Source organism: Chiloscyllium plagiosum, unplaced genomic scaffold, assembly GCF_037043375.1.
Source record: "Chiloscyllium plagiosum isolate Xiang-an unplaced genomic scaffold, Cpla_swu_hap1 HiC_scaffold_6, whole genome shotgun sequence".
Lineage (NCBI taxonomy): Eukaryota > Metazoa > Chordata > Chondrichthyes > Orectolobiformes > Hemiscylliidae > Chiloscyllium > Chiloscyllium plagiosum.
The window spans coordinates 3366441-3391723 of record NW_028270144.1 but is presented as its reverse complement, the minus strand read 5'-3'; the positions used below and the strand labels follow the sequence as shown (position 1 = coordinate 3391723).

The following is a 25283-nucleotide window of genomic DNA, read 5'->3' as shown; positions in this document are numbered from 1 at the left end:
TTGGCCATTTAATTTATTGATCCAAATATAATTCAATTACAAAGTTGCATTGCTAAGGCACTTCTGCAAACACTTGCATTTGTTAAAGAATTAATGAGTTGTAAAAAGATTTCTAGAGACTTGGCCTTTAGAATAATGCTCTATATTTAATGTTTGGCGTCACCTTTGGTGTTGAGCATGATTGTGAATCTGAGATTATTTCATTATTATCTAAATCTTGTGCTTCATTAACAGAAGGCAGATTAGCTGCTGAACACTTAATGAAACCATTAGCCAAATTTAAGTTTTGATATGATAACTGGCTTGTGAAAAAAAATCAATGTCAGAAGATGGTTTCAGAAACAAAGCTTCTGTTACTGCATTATGATGAGTCTGATGATGTTCTGGTATGATGCAGAATTCATTCAATATAACACATTTAGAAAAAAAAATCTCTCATGGTTTTGGTAGCTCTTCTTAAAGAGGCATTGTTTTTTTTCTAATAAGTTATTAAATATGTATAGTGCCAGAAGACTGGTGGGTAGCTAATGCAATTCCAGTAGTTATGAAGGACGTTCCCGTGAAGTTATAGACTAATCAATTTAACATCAATGTAAAAGTAACATAATCCCTTGAAAAGGAGAGAATAGAAAAACATTTAAAATCAGCTTTACTGTCCATCAGAGGGAATAGACAATGTTGCTATGAAGGTATAAGAGGTATTGTACCTTTAAGAAAGTTGAAAGCAACCAAGTACTTAGAGAAGCACAAAGAGTCTGGAGAATTTACCATGTAACTTTTGATTCAGAACGGCTAGAAATGGCTCTTTTGCCTGGAGACAAAAGCAAATTCAAATTCGGCCAATCAGTTTAAATTATACCCCAAAATACCAACCTCCAATCAAGTTTGAATTTAGGATATTGACAATATTAATAACCAATGAAATGATCTGATCCTTTAGGGGTATAAGACTGGGGAAAATTGAACAGTTGGGGGAGAACTGCCAAGCCACCTGCATGTACAGACTGCCCAAAACAAGGCTCTCTTAAAGGTACCTTTATCTATCAATGACCTGTGAAACAGAAATCCCTAAGAAGAAGAAAATCTCCAAAGGAGGATACAATGGGAAGATTCGATAGCTGGTTGGTGTTGAAATTTGAAGTTTCGGTAAATCTTACTAGGGGATTTTATCGGACTAGTATTATAGAGGGGAAAGTAAAAGAGGGTTAGAGGAAGGAGTTGTCAGTAGTTGTTAATTATTCTCTGTTATACTTTAAGAAAGAAAGTTAATTTATACTTTAAATTGTTCTTGGCCCCTCGAATTTTCACTGATCACTGCACGGGATAAATCTTTTCTGTGTTGCTGGTTTAAAATTAGCAGAGAGGTTTACCCCATGTCGTAACAATATTAATGCAGTAGATACAATTTATCTGGATTTTCCCAGGACCTTTAATGAGGTTCCTCGTAATAGACTAATAAATAAAATCAGAGAACATGTGGAGTCAGAGAAGATTAACAGCAGTAAACTAATTGACTTTAAGACACAGAGTGGGATCATTATTAAAAGTGACAGAAAGTGGAAAGTTTAATGATGTAGAGTCTGGAATCTAAAGCACACTTCACAAATATACAAATGACACTAAATTCGGAGCTCGTAAATACTGAGGAGAACTGCAACAAATCACAGGAGGGTATTAATAGACTTGCAGAATGGGCAAACAATAGAAAAATAAAATTCAAGGCCGATAAATATGAAGAAGCTTCTTTTTCAGTAGGAAGCCTGAGGAAGTCACATATTATTTGTAAGATGAAAGTGTAGGTGGTTGGGTGAATGACTGAAGCTTGCACCACAAATCAGGAGATTACTTGGAGAAAATAAAGCCGTGTACTCAGCCTCCTTCTGAGAGGAATCTGATTGAAAAGTAGGGAATAGAAACTGAGAGTGAGAGAAATACTGAACAGTTTAGGCAACATTGATGTAAAGAAACAAGTTTGGGGAAATGGTGACATGGTAGTAAAGTCACAGCAGTAATAATCCAGACAGCTAGGCTAATGATGGACCTGTGATGATTCAAACCCCACTGCTGCAGCTAATAGCACTTAAATTCAATTAGTAATTCTAGAATTGAAAATGTCATTGTCACAAAACCCGTCTGGTTCACTAATGTCCTGCAGGGAAAGAAATCTGATGTTCTTACCCAGTCTATCCTATGTGTGACTGCAGAGTCCAGCAATGTCATTGATTCTTAACTGCCTTTGGAAATGGCTGAGCAGGCCATTCAGTTCAAGGGCAATTAGGGATGGATAACAAATGCTGGCCTTATTTGCAGCACTCGTATCCCATGAAAGAATAAAAGAAAACAAGAAAAAAATGTTGATGTCAGTGATGTTTCTTTCCACAGATGCTGCCTGATCTGATGAACATTTCCAGTGTTTTCTGTTTATATTTCCAATTGCCAATATCTCAGAATTTGTCTTTTGAAAAGTAGGGAAATTATGCTAAACCTGTATCAAACTATGATTAGACTACAATTAAGAGTACTGTATGCTATTCTGATCACTATATTATTGGAAGAATATAAAGACAGTGAAGAGAATGGAGAGAACATTTACAAGTGTGACACTGGAAATACTTGTGCTGTACACACACACACACACACACACGTATATATACATGAGATAAGGACTGACACCTTTTTCTATTATAAAAAGAAGTCTGAAGGATAACCTAATAGACCTTGACAATCATGAAAAGTTTTCACAGTGTGGATACAGGGAGAATATTTTCTTCTTGTGGGGAAGAGTTAACTAGAAGCTGTCAATGTGATTTAGTCACCAAAAAATCCAGTGATGTCTTCAGAAGCAAATCCTTTATTGGCAGAGTAGTGAGAATGTAGAATTTGCTATCCCTGGGAGTGGCTGCAGCAAATATTATAGATATTTTCTAGATACAAGGTGTGGAACCTTGACAAGGATTTGAGGGAGAAGCAAGTTGAAGATTATAATAGATTTACATGAGGAAAGCTAGGAAGAGGCACTAGTGGAATGCACACCAGCATTGACTGGTTGGGCTAAATGTGCAGTATATTATTTGTAATCCTGTAAAAACTTTGCCACTTTGCTGATGTTTAGGAAAATATTACTGACAACCACAAATATTCAAACTTTGTTCTTGCAGGATGGAACATGAATCTTATTGGCTGATGTTCCTCCTTGAACGATATTATGGTTTCTCTACATTGCTGGTTTTATTTTCCAGACATGGGCTATTATTGCTGCGTAATAAATGTCCATTACGTTGCATATACAGTGCTATGATACTCCAGAAAGGCAAATGTAGTCTGCTATTTATTCAAAGTTGCTTAATTTCAGTGAATCTGATAATTTGAACATTTTTAAGCAGAGCAATTTAATTCATTACGTTATTTATTACTGAATCAAAGTATGGGAAAATTTATTTGTTGCTATAGAAAGTAACTAAATTGTCAGAATTTCTTCTAAACTTCTCACCAATATCTTCTTTGTACTGTCCAATAAGATCTTAGCATCTTTCACTTGCAATAGCACTAATGTATGCTTTGTTTAATTTTCTTGGCAGCTGTGACTCGCTCTGTTGATAGAATTTTTCTTCTATTATTTTAGACTCTTGTACTTATTTTCCTCAGCTTACCATTAGATAAAGGCATTAGTCAGTGTGCCATTCAATCACAAAAGGCTAGACACTCCCAGAATTGACATCTGGAATGTTCTTGCTTCTACCAGGACAATAACTGAAATATCCTGTATTGATACTTGCAAGAACTAGGTACATGTGGACAACAGATAAGAGTGGGATTTAGGTTAGTTGGACTGGAGTTACTGGAGTATTGTAAGCACCTGTAAAGAGTTTGTTTCATCTTTGTTGAACATTACAGCATTATTTACCTACTGCAGTGAAAGTTTAGCTTGGAGTAAGAAAACAATAAAGCATGAAACGTGGGAAAAACCATAAGGCCCATCAGGTGCATCTTTCATATATAATCTATAATAAATCAGTCAGTAAAACTTCTGATGGAACTTTCTGTTCTGGATTGCTTTCCAGCAAACATGTGGTATGAATGTTGGAGCAAATCTAAAAATGGAGAAAATATAAGTATAAAAAGAATAAATTCAAGATTCCTTCACCCGGAAATTAAAGTGATTAAATTAGTCCGGCTTGTGCTTTACTCTTACACTACCTCATCTTAACTTAATTCCAACAATATATGGGCTTTGATTTATTATGACTGATTTTCTAGATTCTTACTTCACATTGTTACTCAGTGATCCATACTGAAAGTGTCGTGTATTGAGTGAAAACAGGATTCAACTTGGATGTGATGCCCATTGTTGTCAAATGGCTTTGTAGCGTTTGAAATTAATGCTCATCTGCGAGTAGTGGCTGTTCATGTGAGGTACTTGTGGAAATTTAACAAGATAAGACATTACTCCTTTAGAAAGAGGAGATTGATAAGAGAAGAAAATATTAGTCAGAAAGTAATAAGCAATAATCAGAAAAATTTAAGTCTGATCTGAGTGATCTCTATATTTTATAGTTGGGCTTTTCAGAGAAGACTGTCTTTTAAAGTCAGCAGTCAGGTTGCATTTACAGAGAAAAGTACAAATGTTATTTTGATGCATTTTGGATTGGTCCAAAATCTTTGTAAGCTCTGATAATATTATTTTCTATCATTTTATTTTACCCCATCTCATGATCCTTTTTCACTTAAACATGTAAGACAGTTATTTGTTACAAAATATGAAACATAAACTAATTAAGTGGGTTATTCAGAGACATTTGCCATTGTCTATCTTACAGGCACTATGTGGGATTTAGTTCTTTTGTTTCTAGACTTGTTTTGATTGTGACATTCCCCAATGCAGGATGATGGACGCTCCAAGAAGTATTCAGTGGAATGAAGGCCATTGAGTAATACTTTTCAATATTGGTGAATTAACAAATTGGTGATTACTCTTTTTGAAACTGGTAAATTTATTGATGAAAGAGAGCGATGAAAGGTCTTGGCCAACAGCATATGACCTTGGTTTCCTCCCAGCTGTTGAGGGAATTCCTGCAGTTGATTGACCAGCTGATGGCTTTTGTATAATGTATTCACATAGATCATGAAATGATGCTCAGCTTTACATCTCTGTTGTTGCACTGACTTTGCCTGTGTGCTATCTGTTTAAAATGTTTGACACCAAGATGCGCTAGTACTGCTCCAAGCTGAACACTTTCAACATTAAAGCAATCTAGTTAATTCTCACCAGAATCTTAATAGCCAAACCCTGTTTGGATTACCAGCTACCTGCTCTGGCTGAACTTGATCTCTGTTTGACCAGAGAATGAGTGACAGATTCCTATTTCCACAGTGTAATATTGCCATTCAGTATCCATGCCACTTCCCCACCGATGCTGATACTCCCTCCTTCCTTCATTGCTTCTGGACTTGACCATTCCAATCCTCTCCTCCCTCCCACAGAAGTCTGAAGCACACAAACTCTAACCTATTTAAACCTGTACCTTCCATGTTATATCCTGTACTAAGTCCCTCTCTGTTAAATAGACTTGCGCTGATTCCTCATCATCCCAATATTTTGTTTATTTTCACTGTACTTATGCCTAATCTACCTTTTTTTTTTCAAACTTTGGTCTACTGTGTATCTATTCCATCACCAGTGGCAGAGCCTTTCTGACATTCACAATCTGTCCCAAATCTTCTCAAAACTCTGTCCCAAGCAATTCTCTTCTGCTTTGTATTTTTCTCTCTCTAGCTTCTAGACATTTACTAAAGTTTAGTCTTTTATGCCTGCAAATACTTTCTCTAACTCTTCCAACTTCCTGCTATTAGTGCTTTTTGCCATCCCTCTGCCTTTTCTGGAATGTTTTGATAAAGTATACAAGAATGTAATGCAGTGTTGGTCATTTTATTTGGTTTTCCATACACTGATGATATTGAAACTATGTCAGTTAAGTTCTCTGCCCCAGCTGCAGCGAGCTTATGTTTCTGAGGTTAAGAGAACAGTCCCATCAGGTGATTTGTGAGCAGGTTAAATTCACCCACCTTTGTGCATTACTGAGAAAGTAATAGTTAAGCAGCTTCGTCAATTGTTTCTGAAGAAAAGCAAAACTTACCTGTGAATAAGTATTGTGTTTATATTCATAAGTTGAAACAACTCCATCATTTTTAAATTTTTTTTAATATGTTAAGGAATGAAAGCAATCTGTAATGCGGTTATGCATTTGCTGTTGACTGCACTAGCAGTCTATGCATTTTGTTTAATTAATAGTAAAGTTATTACTGGCCAAATTGCAGAATATTACTCTAAAGAATTATTTTCTTTACTTCATCTGCTAATGCTTATCAGGGTAGGTCATATTGACTGTCGGTATTGAGCACAACACTTGATATCTGATGTAATAAGGTGTCCCATGGCATTATAAATCACAATTTCAAACCAAGCCACAGAAGGCAATGGAGAGGTACATGATCTAAAGCTTTGTTAGAGATGAGATAGTTTTTAAGGAGTATTTCAAATGAAGGAAGAGAGATTTGGAGAAGTTTTTTTAATAAATAGATTTTACTTTATGGCAGAGGAAAAATATTACAACTCAGGCTCTCTCCAGAAAGAGAGGGTGACTTCTGCCTCCTCCTCACATCAAGGCATTGGCTTATGTAAACAGATTAAACTGTTATCCCATGAATAATATGGCAGTACTCCATCTTAACAAGTATTCCCAGATGTTCACGTCTACTTCTGAACATTTGAGATGCAGCTGTGTTTTCTTAACTTACAAAAGATAGAAAATACAACTCCATCACTTCATCAATGGCTAAAACCTGTAAGTTTCTTTATGGATTGAATAAGACATAGAAATGGTAAATGCTACCTTTTGATAAAAGCATTTTTTTTAACATAATTTAATGAGTTGAGGTTTTTTTTTTATTTGACAGTCTCCCTTAGATCTTGATGCAGCCTGTGTGGAATAATGTGAATTTCTGGTACATGCTTGGAATTTGGATCTTCAGTTAAAAGTAATGCTGAGTAACCAACTTTCCTCATTCCTGAAGAAGGGCTAATGCCCGAAACGTCGATTCTCCTGTTCCCTAGATTCTGCCTGACCTGCTGCGCTTTTCCAGCAACACATTTCCATCTCTGATCTCCAGCATCTGCAGACCTCACTTTCTCCTCCGTAATGCTGAGTAAGCCAAGCAGGATTTATGCAGTGGAAATTCTGTCGGGTAGATATAGTTCATCAACCATGATAGTTAATGGCAGTAGGCTGTGGTAGCCTCAAAAGATCTTTGGTACTCAAGTCTGATTGAAAGCATGCAGACAAAGAGGCAAAATACATCTTTAATGGAAACATCTAATCAGCTTTGCTGATTGATCTTTATAGTTATGTTCCAGTCACTGCTGTGATATTTTCTCATTAACCTGTTCAAAGAGGTTATCATACACCTCTGGAGTAGATCGGGCTTGAACTCAGGAATCCTGGCTCAGAGGTAGGGACACGATCCCATCCATCACTGCTGCGAGTCTTTCATGGTAACCTCAGCTGTTGCAGGAATTGAACCCGTACTGTTAACATGACTGTGCATCTGAGCTCATCAGTTCCACTGGTCATTGGTCTGTGATATTTTCAAAGCATCCTGTTCAGAGATGTAGTTACACAGCTCTGGAGAATGTGGGACTCTAATCTGAGTCTCCTGACTAAGAGGTAGGAATACTATCACTGTGCTACAAGAGAACTCGGTCACAGCTGTGACAGTTATTCAGGTGGTGAGCTTTGACTGAGATTGTGCATGAGATTGTAAAGGGACAAGGTGCTTGGAGGTATATAAGTTGGAGTTGAATTGTGAGAGGGTGAGAGATGGCTGGAAATTGGAAGCAAAGTTTGAGATTTTCTGGAGTGACACAAAGGCAGTGTAACTAAGAACCTACATATGCACATCGCAGTACATTATTTGGAGGAAGTTAAAGGACAAGTTGCTCAAAGTGAGAACAAGTTCAGCCAAGTGGAAGAAGTATGTGGTGGATGGAGATTGGTTACACTTCCATTGAAGGAAAAGGAGAGTTTTCAGGTTATATTGTTGGTGGGTGGAACTGTAGAGGAATTAACCGTCCATGGCAAAGGTTAGGAAATTGGTAACTTTAAGGTGATAGAGGGCTCAGAAGGATACATTGTACACCGGACTATGAAGAATTGGAACGCGTAACCGAACTGACTGAGACGCAGAATCTATTAACATTTAAGAAAGAGTAAAATAGTCATGGAATAAAAGAAGCATGGCTGATACATTAAATTAGACTACTGCTTGCATAACAAATAAAAACCATCATGAACTAACTGGACAGTTGTTGTATTTACAGCGTACCTAGAATGCATTTACTTTTATTATAAAATTGAACTTGTTTCAAGATGACAAACACATTTCTAGTTGCATGAGACGCACTTTGTTATCTCTTTCTCGTTCTATTCATATTTATTCGAGAACAAGTGCTAAGTAATTTAATTTATATTCATTTTTAATCCCCATTTTAAAAATTATTTTTACCCCTCTTTTAGGTCCCCCACGCATGCATAATTGCCCAGCTGAGAAGGTGGGAAAGCGACCTGCTCCCCAAGCCTCTTCTATTGCTGCTCTCTAACTACTGCTAGGAGCTGCAGGTAGTGACATGCCGCTTAATTTGGTTTTTGGCTTGGTTTTTTTCCCCACTCCCTTTTTTGTTTTCTTTCTCTCTATTTCCACTCCCTCTCGCCCTCCATACTACACTTACCCAGTCCAAAATTCTTTAGCATCTTCTACTGGCAACCTGTAATTTGCAATTACCAACTAAGAATTCACAGAGGTGAATACAGACTGAGTAATTTTACTGCAGTTTGCTGGATGAACTCCAAGTAAGCAAAACCATGCTGGTAAAATTCCCTACAGGAACCATTTTCACATAGGAGCAGTAGCCACAGGCAATGCAGTTTTGCAATCCAGGCATCATCCCATTTCAGGAAACATCTGACTTGATCAGAAAATCTTGAACCAAGTTTTGGAGCCGCATGCAAACATACAGGATGCAAATTTAAACATCCAACTCATTTCTATGAGTGATGTTTACGCCCTCATGGTTATCTGTGTTTCCCTTTACATCTCAATATGAACTATATGCACTTCTTCTGTTTGTGCTTGGAACAAAATTCAAATTTTTCAATGCATTTCCAGAATAGACCCAAAGACATTTTTCTAATTCACTACATTCTTCAAATTAAAGTTAAACCCAGTAAAAGATGTCCCAGCACATCTTTGTGAAATTGCATACTTGCCAACAGAACAGAACCAGCTATAACAGCAAGATAAATATATTTGGTAGCTGAGTGAAAACTTTTTCTTGAAAGATCTGCTGGTCAGTTCACCTTGACTACAATACCATAGTAGTAATCATTTATTTTGTTTGTAAGATCAACCTATAGCTGGGATATTGGGCAGTCTGAGTTTCTATTCTTTGGATTTTAGAAAAATGAGGTTGATCTTCCTGAACCACTTGACAAAGGGTCAGTTAGACTCGAAACGTCAGCTCTTTTCTCTCCTTACAGATGCTGCCAGACCTGCTGAGATTTTCCAGCATTTTCTCTTTTGGTTCCTGAACCATTTCATGTCCTGGGAGGACTTTACAGACAGGATGCTAAAAGAATGTATTCCTTGTGCGAGAGACTAGAATTAGAGGACAGAATTCAAAAATGAGGGGTCTGCCATTTAAGATGGAGATGCGGGGATTTTTCTTCAGAAGATTGAGTGTCTTTAGAACTCTGTTCCCCAGAGAATGGTCATTGAATAATTTTAAGGCATAGATAACAAGATTTTTGACTAGCAGGCATAATTGAGAAGTTGAGGTCACAATTGCATTAGACATGATCTTATTGATGCTTAATAAGATTAGGCAGAACAGGCAAGAGGGTTCAAATTGCCTACATTTGTTCCAAATTCATACGTTTCTATGAAACCATGTACTGCCTCGTACCCACTTCTGTGGTTGGACTGGCTGTGGTACTCTGATATAGGAAAATATTAAAGTTATAAAAAGCAGTTATATGTAAACTCCCACGGGGTGTCAGTCGGATGTCCTGTTGCTGGAGTTGATCATGAAGTTCCTAGCTGATGGTACAGCTCATCGATCTTGTTGTTTGAAGCAGAATGAATGCTGGTCAGAAATGTACGAGTGGTGGATGGCTGAGACTTCTGCTGTCAGTGGAAAGAAGTGAAACTATAGGTCTCACTGTGGTGGAGGCTTTGTGCACCCAAGGCATTACAGTGGAGGGTAGGGTTTTGAAGATCGCTGGGTAGAATGGCAGGGGGATTTTGGCTTGTTAGGCCCCGATGAGCAAATGAGCAGAGAGTACCCTCTAAAGATAAAACCTTCTGATGCTTTAGAAATTAAAACTAAACAGTTGCCTACACCAAAGATTCCAGATGTTTTTAATCAATCTGTTCGGACGCATTATGACTCACCTGTGGAGCATTTGGAACTTTAGCCCAGACTTTCTGGCCCAGAGGTAGGGACACTGCCACTTCACCATAAACCCCAACACCAAGCATTCTTGCTGTTGCAATGTAGATATTTTCTCATCAAACTGTTCAGAGATGTTGTTACACACCTCTGGAGCAGATGGAACTTCTACCTGGGTCTCCTGGCTCAGATGTAGAGACACTACCACTGCACCACAAGAGTCCTCTGCTGTGGCTGCATGATATTGGGTCACTTGATGCTTTAGCCAGCTCAATTGCTCCATTGGTGGGTGGGCTAGCTAATCTAGCATCCTCCTCTCAACTAATCTAATCTGCTTTCGGGCCACTGCTGTTTGTCGTTTTTACAAATGATCTGCAGGTGGGCGTAGAAAGATGGGTTAGTAACTTGGCAGATGACACTAAGGTAGGCAGAGTTGTGGATAATGCCTAAGGATGTTGTGGGTTTCAGGGGGACATAGATAAGCTGCAGAGCTGGGCTGAGAAGTGGCAAATGGAGTTTAATGCGGAAACGTGTGAGATGCTTCACTTCAGAAGAAGTATCAGAAATGCAGAGTACAGGACTAATGGTAAAATTCTTAACACTGTAGATGAGCAGAGAGATCTGTGTCCAGTGGTGCATAGATCCTTGAAAGTTGCCACCCAGGTTGATAGAGTTGTTAAGAAGGCATATGGTGTGATGGCGTTTATTGGTAGGGGGATTGAGTTTCGGAGCCACGAGGTCATGCTTCAGCTATACAAGGTACTTGTAAGGCCGCACCTGGGGTATTGTGTACAGTTCTGGTCACCGCATTACAGGAAGGATGTGGAAGCATTGGAAAGGGTTCAGAGGAGATTTACTAGGATGTTGCCTAGTATGAAGGGAAGGTCTTATGAGAGAGGCTGAGGGAACTGAGGCTGTTTTCTTTGGAGAGAAGAATGTTGACAGGTGACTTAATCGAGACATATAAGATAATCAAGAGGGTTAAATAGAATGGACAGTGAGAGCCTTTTTCCTCGGATGGTGATGGTTAACACAAGGGGACATAGCTTTAAATTGAGAGGTGATAGATTTAGGACAGATATCAGGGGTAGTTTCTTTACTCAGAGAGTAGTAGGGGCGTGGAACGGCCTGCCTGCAACAGTAGTAGACTTGCTGACATTAAGGGCATTTAAATGAGCAGTGGTCATACATACGTATAATAATGGTAGGTGAGATGGGCATCTGATTACTTTTGAAGGTCGGCACAACATTGAGGGCCAAAGGGCCTGTACTGTGCTGTAATGTCCTATGTTCTATGTTCCTAAATAGCTTGTCACTCACAATTCACGAACCTACTATGTGTGTTTTATGCTTCTATGCAAGCCAGCTGCATTTTATACTTATCGTGAAATACAGTTGGTCTGCGTTTTTTTTTTCTTGTACTGCTTTAATTTTGTAAACTTTCACAGCCCAAAAAGGTTTGTAGGGAGCAGATAGGGACTGATGTTCTAGAGGCTGATTCCAAAGCAAAACTGCTTCAATAACATCAACACAAAATGCCTCAGACGTTTTGAACTGAGGCAAATATGGAATCTGAGCTTTTTAAATGGGAGAAGAACAGGAGAGGAAAAAAGGAAGGGATAAAAAAAAATGACAACAAAACTCAAAGGACAGAGCAGTGATCATCCTCAAGCAAGCATTTTGCAATTGTGAAAAAACTCTACATCTTAATTACTGTTGAAAGCAGACCTTTGTGGGTTTTGTTTTAATTTCTTCCAATGATGTGGCTGTGATTGAGAAGCCAAGTATTTATTGCCAATCCTAACTGAGCTTTAGGAGGTGGTGATAAGTCGCTTTCGAAGTTGCTGCAGCCTGTTTGTTAAAGTAAAGGTATTCCTATTACAGGATTTTGAACCAATGATGTTGATGAAACATTGATACATATCCATATCAGGATGTTATTTAATTGGTGTTCTGATGCACTTGACTCTCTGTTCTTAGAGGTGCTACCAAAGAACCCCTGGCAAGTCTTGAAGGTTATTGCCGAGAATGAGGAATTACTAATAAAATTATTCCATTTCTTCTTATGATTGATTTTACTAACAGTTGTAAATTTTCCAGTTATACAACATACATGACATGAAATATATTAATGATAGTGGGTTCCATTCCAGTGGTGGTTTAGGGTGCAGCAATTGCCTTCTGCAGTCCAGAAAATGATCAGAACAGTATGTTTTTTTTCTTCTTCTTACCAACTATGTTTCTGTCCACTTCATTAATCAGTGATTGACTGTTACTTTCGGCCCAGTTGTGGTTATTCACTTGATTGTCTCAGGATGGGGTATCATGGAAACAGCAAAGAAGGCCATTTAATCTAACGTGTCCTGTGGCTGTCTTTGGAACAGCTGTTGAATTAAATTAATCCCATTCCTGCTACTAGACTTTCTTAGCTGGCTTATAATTATTTCTCCTTTCAATTGAATGCATTGATCTGCTTCCGCCACTCTTTCACATAATATATGTCAGCTTATAAGAACATACTGCATAAAACATTGAAGATCATTACATTTAATCATAAAATGTCAAATTGGTTTGTCAGAGTAATTGGAAATAGTCGCAAAACTGTACTTTATTTCAGGAATTTCTCTTCAAAGACCATTGTGATGTTACTGTAGCACAGAAATCCAGTTGTATCCTTAAAAGATTACCTGATGTGCTCGGAGCACTCGCTGGCTTTAATTTAGTTCACTTGGATCCAGATAAATATAAACATTTATGTTGTGTAATTTTGAATTGTGTTCAATTTTAGTATTTCCTAAATTTGTAAATGGAAAGTTATTCCTTTTTTTGGTTTAAGTCTGTTAATCTGAATATAATGTCACTATTGGCATTTGATATTAATCTGCATATTTGTCCTAACCGCTTTCAAAAATGTAGTGTCTATTTGTGTTTAATGTTCATGTTTACTAATGATGTACATTGGACTTACAAAATATTATTAAAGTCCAAATATACTGTGTGACTTGGCTACAGTTGTGTAAATGATAAGAGAATGTTATGACAAATAGTGACCAAAATTGTTTGCCCAGTTTTCATTAGAATTTTTAATTAATCAAACAGAACTCGGGAAGTAAATTTTATAACACAACGAAAGTCTTTCTCTGAACTGACGGTGATCTTCATTACCTTTTTATTTCACTTTGCCTCTTTATTGTCTGCCTATCAATTACTAAACTCATTTTTTTAACATTTTCAACAAGAGATTTAAATATCGTCAGTATAAAACCAAAAGATTGACTTCAGGAATTGTGTGGGATTGCTTGATAACAAAACAGGATTACAGTCGAGGAACTAAGAATAGTAACCACCCAAACAATAATAACTAAGCAAGTACAGTCTGATAATTCAAAGACCTACCATGGTTGTGAAACTTGAACAGGTTAATTAAAATGTAAGTTATCACACACTTACATGGCAGGTGAGCCTTGAAGCCAGATCTACAGTACCTGGTGTAGGACCACTAGCACTATGTCACAGGACTCCTGGTTGACTTGTCTGTGTGCATTATCAGGGCAGGTAGTACTGCTGGTGTTATGTGATCTATTGGCAGAGCTACTCAAAGCACCACTTGATTGATTGATTGTCATTGTTGAGGATATTGAGTACTGGCACACCATGTGAATTATTTGGAGCAAAAACATGAACAATTGACTCAACCAGCTTGTTTGTAAAACCATTTGACAAACTCTTTAATGGGGACGGGGAGTGAGTGTTTTAATATCAAGGCAGCACTTGATTGTTATGTAGCATTAAAGATCCCTTTAAAAAAATACTAGTGTCACTGGGGGGAATCATGAGGTAAACATTATTGGGTGGTTGTGGTCATACTTGGTACAAAGGAAGATGGTTATGGTTGTTCCAGATCATTCATCTCAACCCGAGGACATCTCTGCAGGAGTTCCTAAAAACAGTGTCCTAGGCCCAACCATCTTCAGCTGTTTTATCAATTACATTTCCTCCATCCTTAAAGTAGGTATACTCGCTGATGATTGTACAATGTTCAGCACTATTTGCAACTCAACATACATTGAAATAGCTTGTGTTTAAATGCCTAAGACCTGGATGGCATCCAGGCTTGGACTGATAATTGGTAAGTACCATCCATGCTACACAGTGCCAGGCAATGACTGTGTTAAACAAGAGAGAATCTAACCATCATCCATTAATATACAATAGCAATACAATAACTGAATCCACATTGATCAAAATCTTGTGGGTTATCATTGACCAGAAACTGAACTGAAAGCCTTATCAATACTGTGGCTACAGGACCAGGTCAAAGATTAGGAATTCTGTGATGTGTGAATCACCTCCTGTCTCTCCATTGCTTGCTGTTCACAGGACAAAGTTGGAGTGCAATAGAATACTCTGCAGTTGCCTGGATGCATGCAGCTCCGTAAAAACTTAAGCCTGATACTATCCAAGACAAAGCAGTTCACCCTATCCACCATATTCTACATTCACTCATTCACTCATGACTCACTGGGGAGCAGTGTATACCATCTTCAAGATAGACTGCAGCAAAGTGTCCTCCAAGTTGCTTAGCTACTTAGAGGTTCTATACATGCTGACTATTGGCCAAGGCTCCTTTGTCAGCACCAGGATCTATGCACATCTAGAATGGCAAGGATAGTAGATACTTGGGAATACCACTACCTTCAGCTTCCTGCCAAACCACACACAATCTTGCCTTGGAACTGTATCACAAATCCTTCACTGTCACTGGATCAAAACCCTCAAACTTCCTCCCTAACTACACTGTAGGTATCCTGTACCCCAAGGATTGTAGTGGTTCAAGAAGGCAGCTCACCACGACCTTCTGAAGAGCAATTAGGTATGAACAATGAATGCTGGGATTGCCAGAGATACCCATATCCATGAATTAATGAAAAATTATATTTGTTACGGTGGTTTCACCTTTACAATTGAAATATGAAAATTTGAATGTGAAAATCAAAAGTATTTAGTCTTCAGTATTGTTGACAACGCAATTTAATACTTCCTCATGGTACCAATAGATTTCCCTTTGCTGATCGATCTTCATAAAATGAATTCCTGCTGTCCTTCTGTAAAATGCACTCCATAAGTCTCATTTACTGTAAGGACTTAACAGCCAATCCTTTCACCCCTACATACAGAGAAGGTCTTGCCTGTTGAAATTTGATGCAGAACATTGTAAAATATCCCATTACCAGCCAACAGGCTTCTTCAGTGAAATGATTTCTCAACCCCTACGCAAACAACAATCCCCTGCTCAACGTAAAGGAAAGCCCAGTCTCAAATAAAGTCCGAAACAAGAGCAGGCCAGTCAGCCCCTTCTGGTATTGAATGAAATCATTGCTAATCTGTGACCAGATTCCAAATATATACTGTTAGTGCCATTGGTTAACAGAAGTTTAAATCCTGGGTTTCAAATTAAGAATAAACTCAGTATCACTTGCCATTTGCAGAGTTCAAAATTTCTGTCAAAAACCAAAAGAACTGCAGGTGCTAGAAATCAGAAGCAGAAACAGAAATTACTGAAAAACTCAGTAGGTCTGGCAGCATCTGTGGAGAGAAAACAGAGTGTACATTTCGTGTCCAGTGTCCCTTGAAAGATCAGTTGACCCTTGGAGATGAGAAGAGTAGTGGAAGCATTACTTGGAGTCCTAATCATAAAAACATAACCAAGTACCATAACCTGAAGTTCTGAAGTGCCTTTAACAAAAAAAAGTACATGATATGAGCTTTGCCATTGCCAAGCAAAGGATACAGCTAGTGGAAAGCTGACCAAAGTTTAATCAATGGGCTAGATTTTAAGTATGGGTTCAAGAAAGAAAGGCTAGTGTAGATATTTAAGTGGGGAACTACACAGAGAATTTAATGTTGATGAATGAACATGATTAGTGATGGAGGGAAACGCACAAAAGGTCAGAGTCTCCGGAATGGATAGCTTAGGAAGTCTTGTCGAGCTGAACAATATTGGAAAGCACCAAGCCATGGAGACATTGAAGCACTTGGAGAAGCATTCCAAATTTGAGAACATTATTTGGCAAAGGGATTCTTTACAATCTAAAGAGTAGTAAGGCAAACAGCACAACAACTGGTGCTTCCTTTTTTTTATTTGAATCCTAGCTTTTAACTCTTAGTGTTTTTCTTCACAGTTCCTTATTTAATATCATTAGACATCTTGATTCCTCAATAAATAAATCGATTTCACTTGAAAATTATCTGTCTCATATCTTTGGAGGTTGCCATCACTGGGCAAACTGGGAGTGAATGCACAGTAGCATCACATTTAAATCGATGCAAGCACTGAGATTGGATCAAGTAAAAAATGTATTTTTTCAATTAAGTTTTATAAACATCTCAGCTTTGTAAATATTATTAAGATTTAAGCAGTGTGAATGCTGGGAATAAGTATTTCTTTTTGTTAAAATTAATGGAGTCATAATATTTGGATTTTTAATTTTTTTCTCTCTGTTACATAACAGGACATGGTGTCTGTGCAATATCATCTTATACCGTCTCCAAATAAGCAGAAGAATGGAACCAAAGAGAAAGATGTGGATAAAGAGAAAGATGCAAAAGATGAGTTTGCTGATGCTCTCAGAGACCTGAAGATACATTGGATGGCCAAGTATGTATTTGTTTGTTCCAGAACACACCTACCTTTAGGGATGAGTGGCCATAATATGATAGAATTTTACGTTATGTTTGAAAGTATGTTTGAGGTAGCTCAATGTAAAAACAGTGTGTTAAATTTAAACAGAGGAAAGCATGAAGTGCAAATTAGCTAAGATAAAGATGTAATGGTACATCAGAAATAGTTTGTAAAAATTATGACATAATTTACAGCAACTATACATTCTTTAAAGACACAAATGCTCAAAAAGGTTAGTTGGCTGTGACTAACAGAGAAAATTGAGGTTTGTGTAAGATTAAAAGTGGCCTGTAAAATTGCTAGATATAGTAATAAATCTGAATTTCAGGAGGACTTTAGAGTATTCCAAGGGAGGACTAAGAAACGACAAATTAAGGGAGAATAGAATAGAATATGAATGTAACAAAGAACACGTTACAAACTGGTGTAAAAGTTTACACAAGTGCATATAAAGGGAACATTTTGCTAAGTTAATGTGAGTCCATTGCAGACAAGTCAGGAGAATTTATAATGGGGGACAGAGAAGTATCTGAGGGGTTAAATGTTTATTTTGTGTCTGTCTTCACTAAGGAAAGTACTATAAATCTCCCTGAATTAGAGATCTGAAGACAGGGGGAAATTAGGAATTGAAGAAAATCAGTATCAGTAAGAAAGTTGTTTGGAGAAATTAATGGGATTGCAGATTAAATCCTAGGACTATGATATTCTCCATTCCAAAGTGTGAGATTCACTGGCTGGGCCACTGTTTATTGCTTGGCCATGTACTGTAGGTAGACCACAATATCAGTGATTCTGGATTGACTCCTGAAGATTGGAAGTTAATATGTGTTACCTGACTATTTAAGAAAGGAGGGACAGAACACTGGTAAGTACAGACCTGTAGCCTTTTCACGAGAAGGGAGAATGCTAAAATATTGTAAAGGGTGCAATAAATGGACTTTTGGAAAATAATGATCTGATTCAGCTTAGTCAGCATGGATTGGTGGATGGAATTTAGATTAGATTACTTACAGTGTGGAAACAGGCCCTTCGGCCCAACAAGTCCACACCGACCTGTCGAAGCGTAACCCACCCAGACCCATTCCCCTACATTTACCCCTTCACTTAACACTACGGGCAATTGAGTGGCAATTAACCTGCGCATTTTTGGATTGTGGGAGGAAACCGGAGCACCCGGAGGAAACCCACAAAGACATGGGGAAAATGTGCTATGCAAACTCCACACAGAGAGTTGCCTGAGGCGGGAATTGAACCCAGGTCTCTGGCACTGTGAGGCAGCAGTGCTAACCACTGTGCCACCGTGCCGCCCCAACAAGTCCACTCTGAAGAGTAACCCACCCAGACACATTTCCCTCTGACTAACACAACTAACGCTATGGGCCATTTAACATCGTTGGACTGTGGGAGGAAATCCACACAGACACGGGGAGAATGTGCAAACTCCATACAGACAGTTGCCTGAGGTTGGAATCGAACCTGGGACCCTGGTGCTGTGAGGCAGCAGTGCTAACCACTGAGCCACTGTGTCTGCTGGAATATTTTGAGGATGTTACTACCAAAATTGAGAAAGGAGAGTTGGTGAATCCTTGGACTTTCAGAAGGCTTTTGATGAAGTCCCTTAAAGAAAGTCAGCTAGCAGAATTAAAGCACGTGGCATATGACTTAATAATTTGGCATGGATTAAGAATTGATTAACAGGAAAAAATACGGGTCATTCTTGCACTGACAGACTGTACCTATGGGCTATTGCAAAGATCAACACTTGGGCCCCAGCTGTCCATCGTATAAATGAACTATTTGAATGTGAATGCTAAAGGTAATACACTAAGTTTTCCAATAACACAAAGCTAGAAATGTGCGACTTGAGGCAGTTTCAGTGAATCTTTAAAGAGACAAATTTCGTGAGTGGGCAAGAATATAATAGATGGAATATAATGTAGACAAATAAGAGATTATTCACTTTGGTAGGAAGAACATATATGCAGTGTTTCTTTAAATCGTAAAAGATTAGACACTGTAGATTTGTATGTGAACCTGGATGTTCTCATGAATAAGTCACTGAAGGTTAACATGTAAATACATAAACTATTAATGAATTGAATTAGCTTTATCGTTACATGTACTCAGATGAGTACAGTGAAAAGTTTATAAGTCTCCACTTATGTAGAAAGATCGTATGAGGAAAGGCTGAGGCACTTGGGGCTGTTTTCATTGGAGAAAAGAAGGTTTAGGGGTGACTTGATAGAGGTGTACAAGATGATTAGGGGTTTAGATAGGTCTGACCATGAGAACCTTTTTCCATGTATGGAGTCAGCTATTACGAGGGGGCATAGCTTTAAATTAAGGGGTGGTAGGTATAGGACAGATGTTAGAGGTAGATTCTTTACTCAGCGAGTCGTGAGTTCATGGAATGCCCTGCCAGTAGCAGTGGTGGACTCTCCCTCTTTATGGGCATTTAAACGGGCATTGGATAGGCATATGGAGGATAGTGGGCTAGTGTAGGTTAGGTGGGCTTGGATCAGCGCAACATCGAAGGCCAAAGGGCCTGTACTGCGCTGTATTTTTCTATGTTCTATGTGCCATCTTAGGGACAAAGGTACCTAAGTACAGTTTCTTCAGTTACAGATTAGTTACAGTGTAATAATGTCGGCAACACAGCATTATCTTAGGTACAGAGTACCTGCGTACAACCCTTAGTAACAGAATAGAGAAATGACGAAAAGTTACATTCCACCTACACACAGTATAACCATAGGTCAGAGAAACGAGAAGCAAAGTTAGAAAGACAGACATCAGACAGGCGAATGGAATGTTAGCATTTATTACATGAGGTTTTGAGGGCAGGAATAACAAAGTCATGCTTGAATTGTATAAAAGCTTAGTTAGATTCCAGCTAGAGCAGTGTGTGCAGTTTTGGTCTCCTTGCCTTAGGAAGGATATTATTACCTTAGAGGGAGCGCAATGATGGTTCACCAGATTTGTTTGTTTTTCTTTAGATTGGACATGAATACGCTGTATGAAGAATTGAAAGAGTCTTATCCTACGCATCTTCCTCTATATGTTGCACGATTGCATCATTTGGACAATGAAAAGGTTAAAATACATTTGAAAGTTGTTTTAGCAATGCACAGAAACATGCAAAAGTTAAGAAAATTTAACTTGCCTCAATGCCAGTGAGTGATGTGACCTTGTGCTGTTCCAAACTGTGTAACTACTGCCTAGGCTTCTCTGAAGTTGCCCAGAGATCTGTTCTTGACCCCTCTTTTTGTAAAGACATTATCTGAAGGCACAGGGTCAAATTTCAGATGTATGATATACTGTATACTGATATCATCTGGCTCCACGTCTTAGTCATAATCCTTGACCTCTAATTAAGTCTGTGCACATAGACTATCTGACAGTCATCAAAGTCCCAAACATTTCTCCAAATGACCATATGGAAGAGTGCTTTTTTGGTCCCACCTCCTTAGCCACACCTTTATAATAAGTGAAACCTTGGCATTCTGTTTGACCCAGGAATGAACTCCAGTCCCACATGTTATTAATTACCAAAAATAATTATTTCCATGTAACTTGCAGCACAAGCTAACCACCACCACTGCTGAAATCCTTGTTACATCTTGCTCTATTGGAGGAAACATTGGATTTTGCAGTTTCCTTTATTTTGGGGGCTACAGACCTCTTGATTTTCCAAACTTTGATTAAGTATGTTATCAATGCACATGTTTTTATACTTGTCCTATATTTGGCTAAAACTTGAGTAGTTGAGAGGAAGTGATTTGGCTGTTGCTGATTGACTTTGTGGTTTATTTAAAATGTTGTGCTGCAACAAATTGCTTCCAGACATTATTTGTCGTATGTAGTTTTCTTTGCAAGTTTAGCATGTGGGAAACTGAAGAGTATGTATTCTCCTCAGCAAAGAGACGTGCTCTCAGCAAGCTGCCATACCCACAGGTAGTCTTTCGAGCAATGTTAAAATAGAGCGTGAACAGCACATTCCTAACTCAAGGTGCAGTTGATCACCATCAGCACCTCATCCTGCAGTGAATTGCCTCTTACCCTGGCAGTGATCACGATCCCTTCATTTTGTGGCACCTGTATGCAGCCTGTACTTTACTGAGTCAAAGGTTAACTCATAAGATTAAAAGACTAAGAAGCAGATGTAGGACCTTCAGCCCATCATGTCTGTTCTGCCATTCAGTGAGATTATGGTGATTTCATAATCCTCAACTCCACTCTCCTGACTTTTCCCCATAACCCTTGATGTCCTTACTAATTAAAAATGTCTGTGTCAGCCTTGAACATACTGAATGAGCCAGTCTTGATGGACCAACCATCTAATCCTCACCTCTTCAGGCAATCCCTTCGTACCCGGAATCAGCCTGATGAACATTCTCTGAACTGCCTCCAGTGCCAATATACCTTTCCTTAGATAAGTGACCCAAAACTTTTCACAGTATTCCACCTGTAGTCTGATTAGAGCCATGGAGAAAGTGAGGTCTGCAGATGCTGGAGATCAAAGTTGAAACTTTATTGCTGGAACAGCACAGCAGGTCAGGCAGCATCCAGGGAACAGGAGATTCGACGTTTCGGGCACAGGCCCTTCTTCAGGAATGAGCAGAGAGTGTTCAGCAGGAGAAGATAAAAGGTAGGGAGGAGGGACTTGGAGGAGGGGCGTTGGAAATGTGATAGGTGGAAAGAGGTCAAGGTGAGGGTGATAGGTCGGAGTAGGATGGAGGCGGAGAGGTCAAGAAGAAGACTGCAGGTCAGGAAGGCGGTGCCGGGCTGGAGGGATTCGGCTGAGACAAGGTGGGGGGAGGGGGGATGAAGAAACTGGTGAAGTCCAAGTTCATCCCCTGTGGTTGGACGGTTCCCAGTCGGAAGATAAGACGCTCCTCCTCCGACCGTCGCATTGTTGTGGTTTGGCGGTGGATGAGTCCAATGACCTGCATATCCTCGGTGGAGTGGGAGGGGGAGTTGAAATGTTGTGCTACAGGGTGGTTGGGTTGGTTCGTCCGGGTGGCCCAGAGGTGCTCTCTGAATCGCTCCGCAAGTAGGCGGCCTGTCTCCCCAATATAGAGGAGGCCACACCGGCTGCAGCGGATGCAGTAGATAATGTGGGTGGAGGTGCAGGTGAATCTGTGGCGGATATGGAAGTTTCCTTTGGGGCCTTGGAGAGAAGTGAGGGGGGAGGTGTGGGCGCAAGTGTTGCACCTCCTGCGGTTGCAAGGGAAGGTGCCGGGAGTGGAGGTTGGGTCGGTGGGGGGTGTGGATCTGACAAGGGCGTCGCGGAGGGAGTGGTCTCTACGGAAAGCTGATAGGGGAGGGGAGGGAAATATATCCTTGGTGCTGGGGTCTGTTTGGAGGTGGCGGAAGTGACGGCGGATGATGCGCTGTACATGGAGATTGGTGGGGTGGTAGGTGAGGACCAGTGGGGTTCTGTCCTGGTGGCGGTTGGAGGGGAGGGGCTCAAGGGCGGAGGAGCGGGAAGTGGAGGAGATGCGGTGGAGGGCACCGTCGACCACGTCGGGGGGGAAATTGCGGTCCTTGAAGAAGGAGGCCATCTGTGTTGTACGTATTTTGAACTGGTCCTCCTGGGAGCAGATGCGGCGGAGACGAAGGAATTGGGAGAATATGCAATTTAAGCAAGAATTCTGTATTTTTGGCTGTCACCATTTAAATAATATTCAATTCCTTTATTTTTGCTGAGAAAGTGCTTAATCTCACATTTTCCGGATTATATTCAATCTGCAGAAGTTTCTGTCCATTCATTTAAATGTCTGTATCCCTCTGTAGATTCTTTGTATCATCCTCAACACTTTCCTTCCCACCTATTTAACACCATCCACAAGCCTGGCGATAGTCTATTCCCTTCCCTCATCCCAGTCACTAACATATATTATAAATAATTGCTGCTCCACTACCGACCCCATTGGCAGTCTACTTGTTACAGATTGCCATCTTGAAAATGTTATCCCCAATCCCAACTCTGTTGTATTTTTAGTTAGTCAGTCCTTCATCTATGCCAATGTACTGGGGTGGCATGGTGGCTCAGTGGTTACCACTCTTGCCTCACAGCACCAGGGACCTGGATTTGATTCCAGCTTCAGGCACCAGTCTATGTGGAGTGTACACATTCTCCCCGTGTCTGTGTGGGTTTCCTCCCACAATCCAAAGATGTGCAGGTTAGCTGAATTGGCCATGCTAAATTGTCCCGTAGTGGTCAGGGATGTGTAGGTTAGGTACATTAGTCAGGGATAAATATAGGATAATGGGGAAGGGGAATGGGTCTGGGTAGATCACTCTTTGAAGGGGTCGGTGTAGACTTGTTGGGCTGAAGGACCTGTTTCCACACTGTAGGGATTCTTTGTTGGTGTTCTATGATGCTGCTCTGAGCACATTGAATTCTTGTCTTATTCAGTTGCCAAACAAGCAATATCTTATTGAACATCTTTGGAAATCCAAATATATTATATCTACTGCTTCCCCTTTACCTATCATCTTCAAAGAATTTTAAAAATAATTGTCTTTTTCATGAAATTGTGCTGACTCTGCTTGATCGTCTTATGTATTTATAAATGTTCTTCTATTGCGTCCTTCATAATGGGCCAATAACAGATGTTAAGCTAACCAGCCTATAGTTGCTTATTTTTGTTTCCCTCCTTTTCTGAATATGGTTCCAGCTCTTTTCCAGAATCTAAGGATTCTTGGAAGATCACAAGCAGTGTACTATCTCTGCAGCCACTTTCTTAAAATACATGGTTGATACTCATTAGGTCTAGGGACCTACCAGGCTTTAGTCCCATTACTTTACCTCGTACTTTGCTCTCCAGTGATAATTTTTGTACTTATTTTCAATCACACTCCCCCCCCCCCCCGACGTAGAAGCAGAATTATGCCATTTGGTCCGTCGAGTCGGCTCCCCTTTTGCCCCTTGATTATTTAGTATTTTTGGAATATAGTTGTGTCTTCTATTGTGAAGACAGATGCAAAATATTAATTGAATTCTTCCACCATTTCCTAGTTCCCCATTATTATTTCTCCTCCCTAATGCTTCAATGGCCCTATGTTCACTTGGGAGTTTGAATTTTTTTATATCTTTGAAAAAACTCTTGCTGTCTGTTTTCAAATTGCTTGCTAGTTTATCTTCAATTTTTTTTTGATTATCATTCATGACATGATTCAACATTCTGGTCCATATGTACAGCAGGTCAGCAATGAGAGGCATTCTGCCAAGTGAAACAGTATGAGAATACATGATCGGTTTTCTTGGGCCATGCTTCCACTGCCTACACTGTTCCAGACTGAGCAGATCTGCAATACCCATCTGAGTGGGCATCAAGATTTGTCATACCCTGCTGCACTTAGTGGACATTATCAAGAAAATGTCCTGGCATTACCTTTCAAATGCGAATAAGGAGAAGGAGGATTTCAAAAGCATGTGATACAATGCAGATAGTCTCTTTTGCTCAGACTCAACATGAAAAAAATCGGGCAATATCAGTCACCTCAACCACACCATTCATTGACAGTCCCATGTCTCTGTCTATTTTCCAATACTGATTATAATATCATTTTCTTTCTGACAAAAAAGTTCCAATCCAATTTTGTAAATTCAGTCCTGAAATGATGCTGAAAAATAAATCAGTCTCCCCTTTGTGCCCATCATTGTCTTTGGTTCTGGGGGGTTAATCTCCAAGTGAAGAGAATGCAGATGGACGTGAAAGACAACTTGGAGCACATCTAATCCTGCGAGATCATACCCAGTAACAAGGTGTGCAGTTTGAAGTATCAGCCATCTGATTAGCTGGCAGAGATTGGAACCTAGCCTGCTAGCATTTTTACAGGATAGCAGGTTCATGTTCCTCAGAGCCGCTGTCACTCTCACCAAATGGTGCTTTATCAAGTCCTTCTGATCTGGCTGAAATCAAATTGACAGATTTCTGGGATGAGTCAAAAAGTGTGCTGGAAAAGCACAGCAGATCTGGCATCTCAGGAGCAGAAGACTCGATGTTTCAGACATAAGCCCTTCATCAGATTCCTGGGATGCCATGGAAACCCCTTTGAATAGCAGCGAGCAGAATTATGATAGCAGCGATC

The 25283-nt window shown here is 39.5% G+C and overlaps 1 protein-coding gene across 6 annotated transcripts in view; it reads left to right on the top strand.

The window, feature by feature from the left end:
* Nucleotides 1-25283, top strand: part of tpp2 (tripeptidyl peptidase 2) — a 108702-nt gene that overhangs the window by 70877 nt on the left and 12542 nt on the right. For 3 of the 6 annotated variants that reach the window (XR_015757377.1, XM_043691155.2, XM_043691154.2), the window contains 2 exons: nt 17014-17159; nt 20180-20276. Coding sequence is in view for 4 of the 6 variants with exons in the window: in XM_043691155.2 (XP_043547090.1) it covers nt 17014-17159; nt 20180-20276 (243 nt within the window). In the remaining 2 variants the exon portion in view is untranslated. Of the gene's footprint in view, nt 1-8570; nt 8673-17013; nt 17160-20179; nt 20277-25283 lie in introns of those variants that run through there. The other 3 variants (XR_015757378.1, XM_087987841.1, XM_087987840.1) reach the window with 1 other exon arrangement.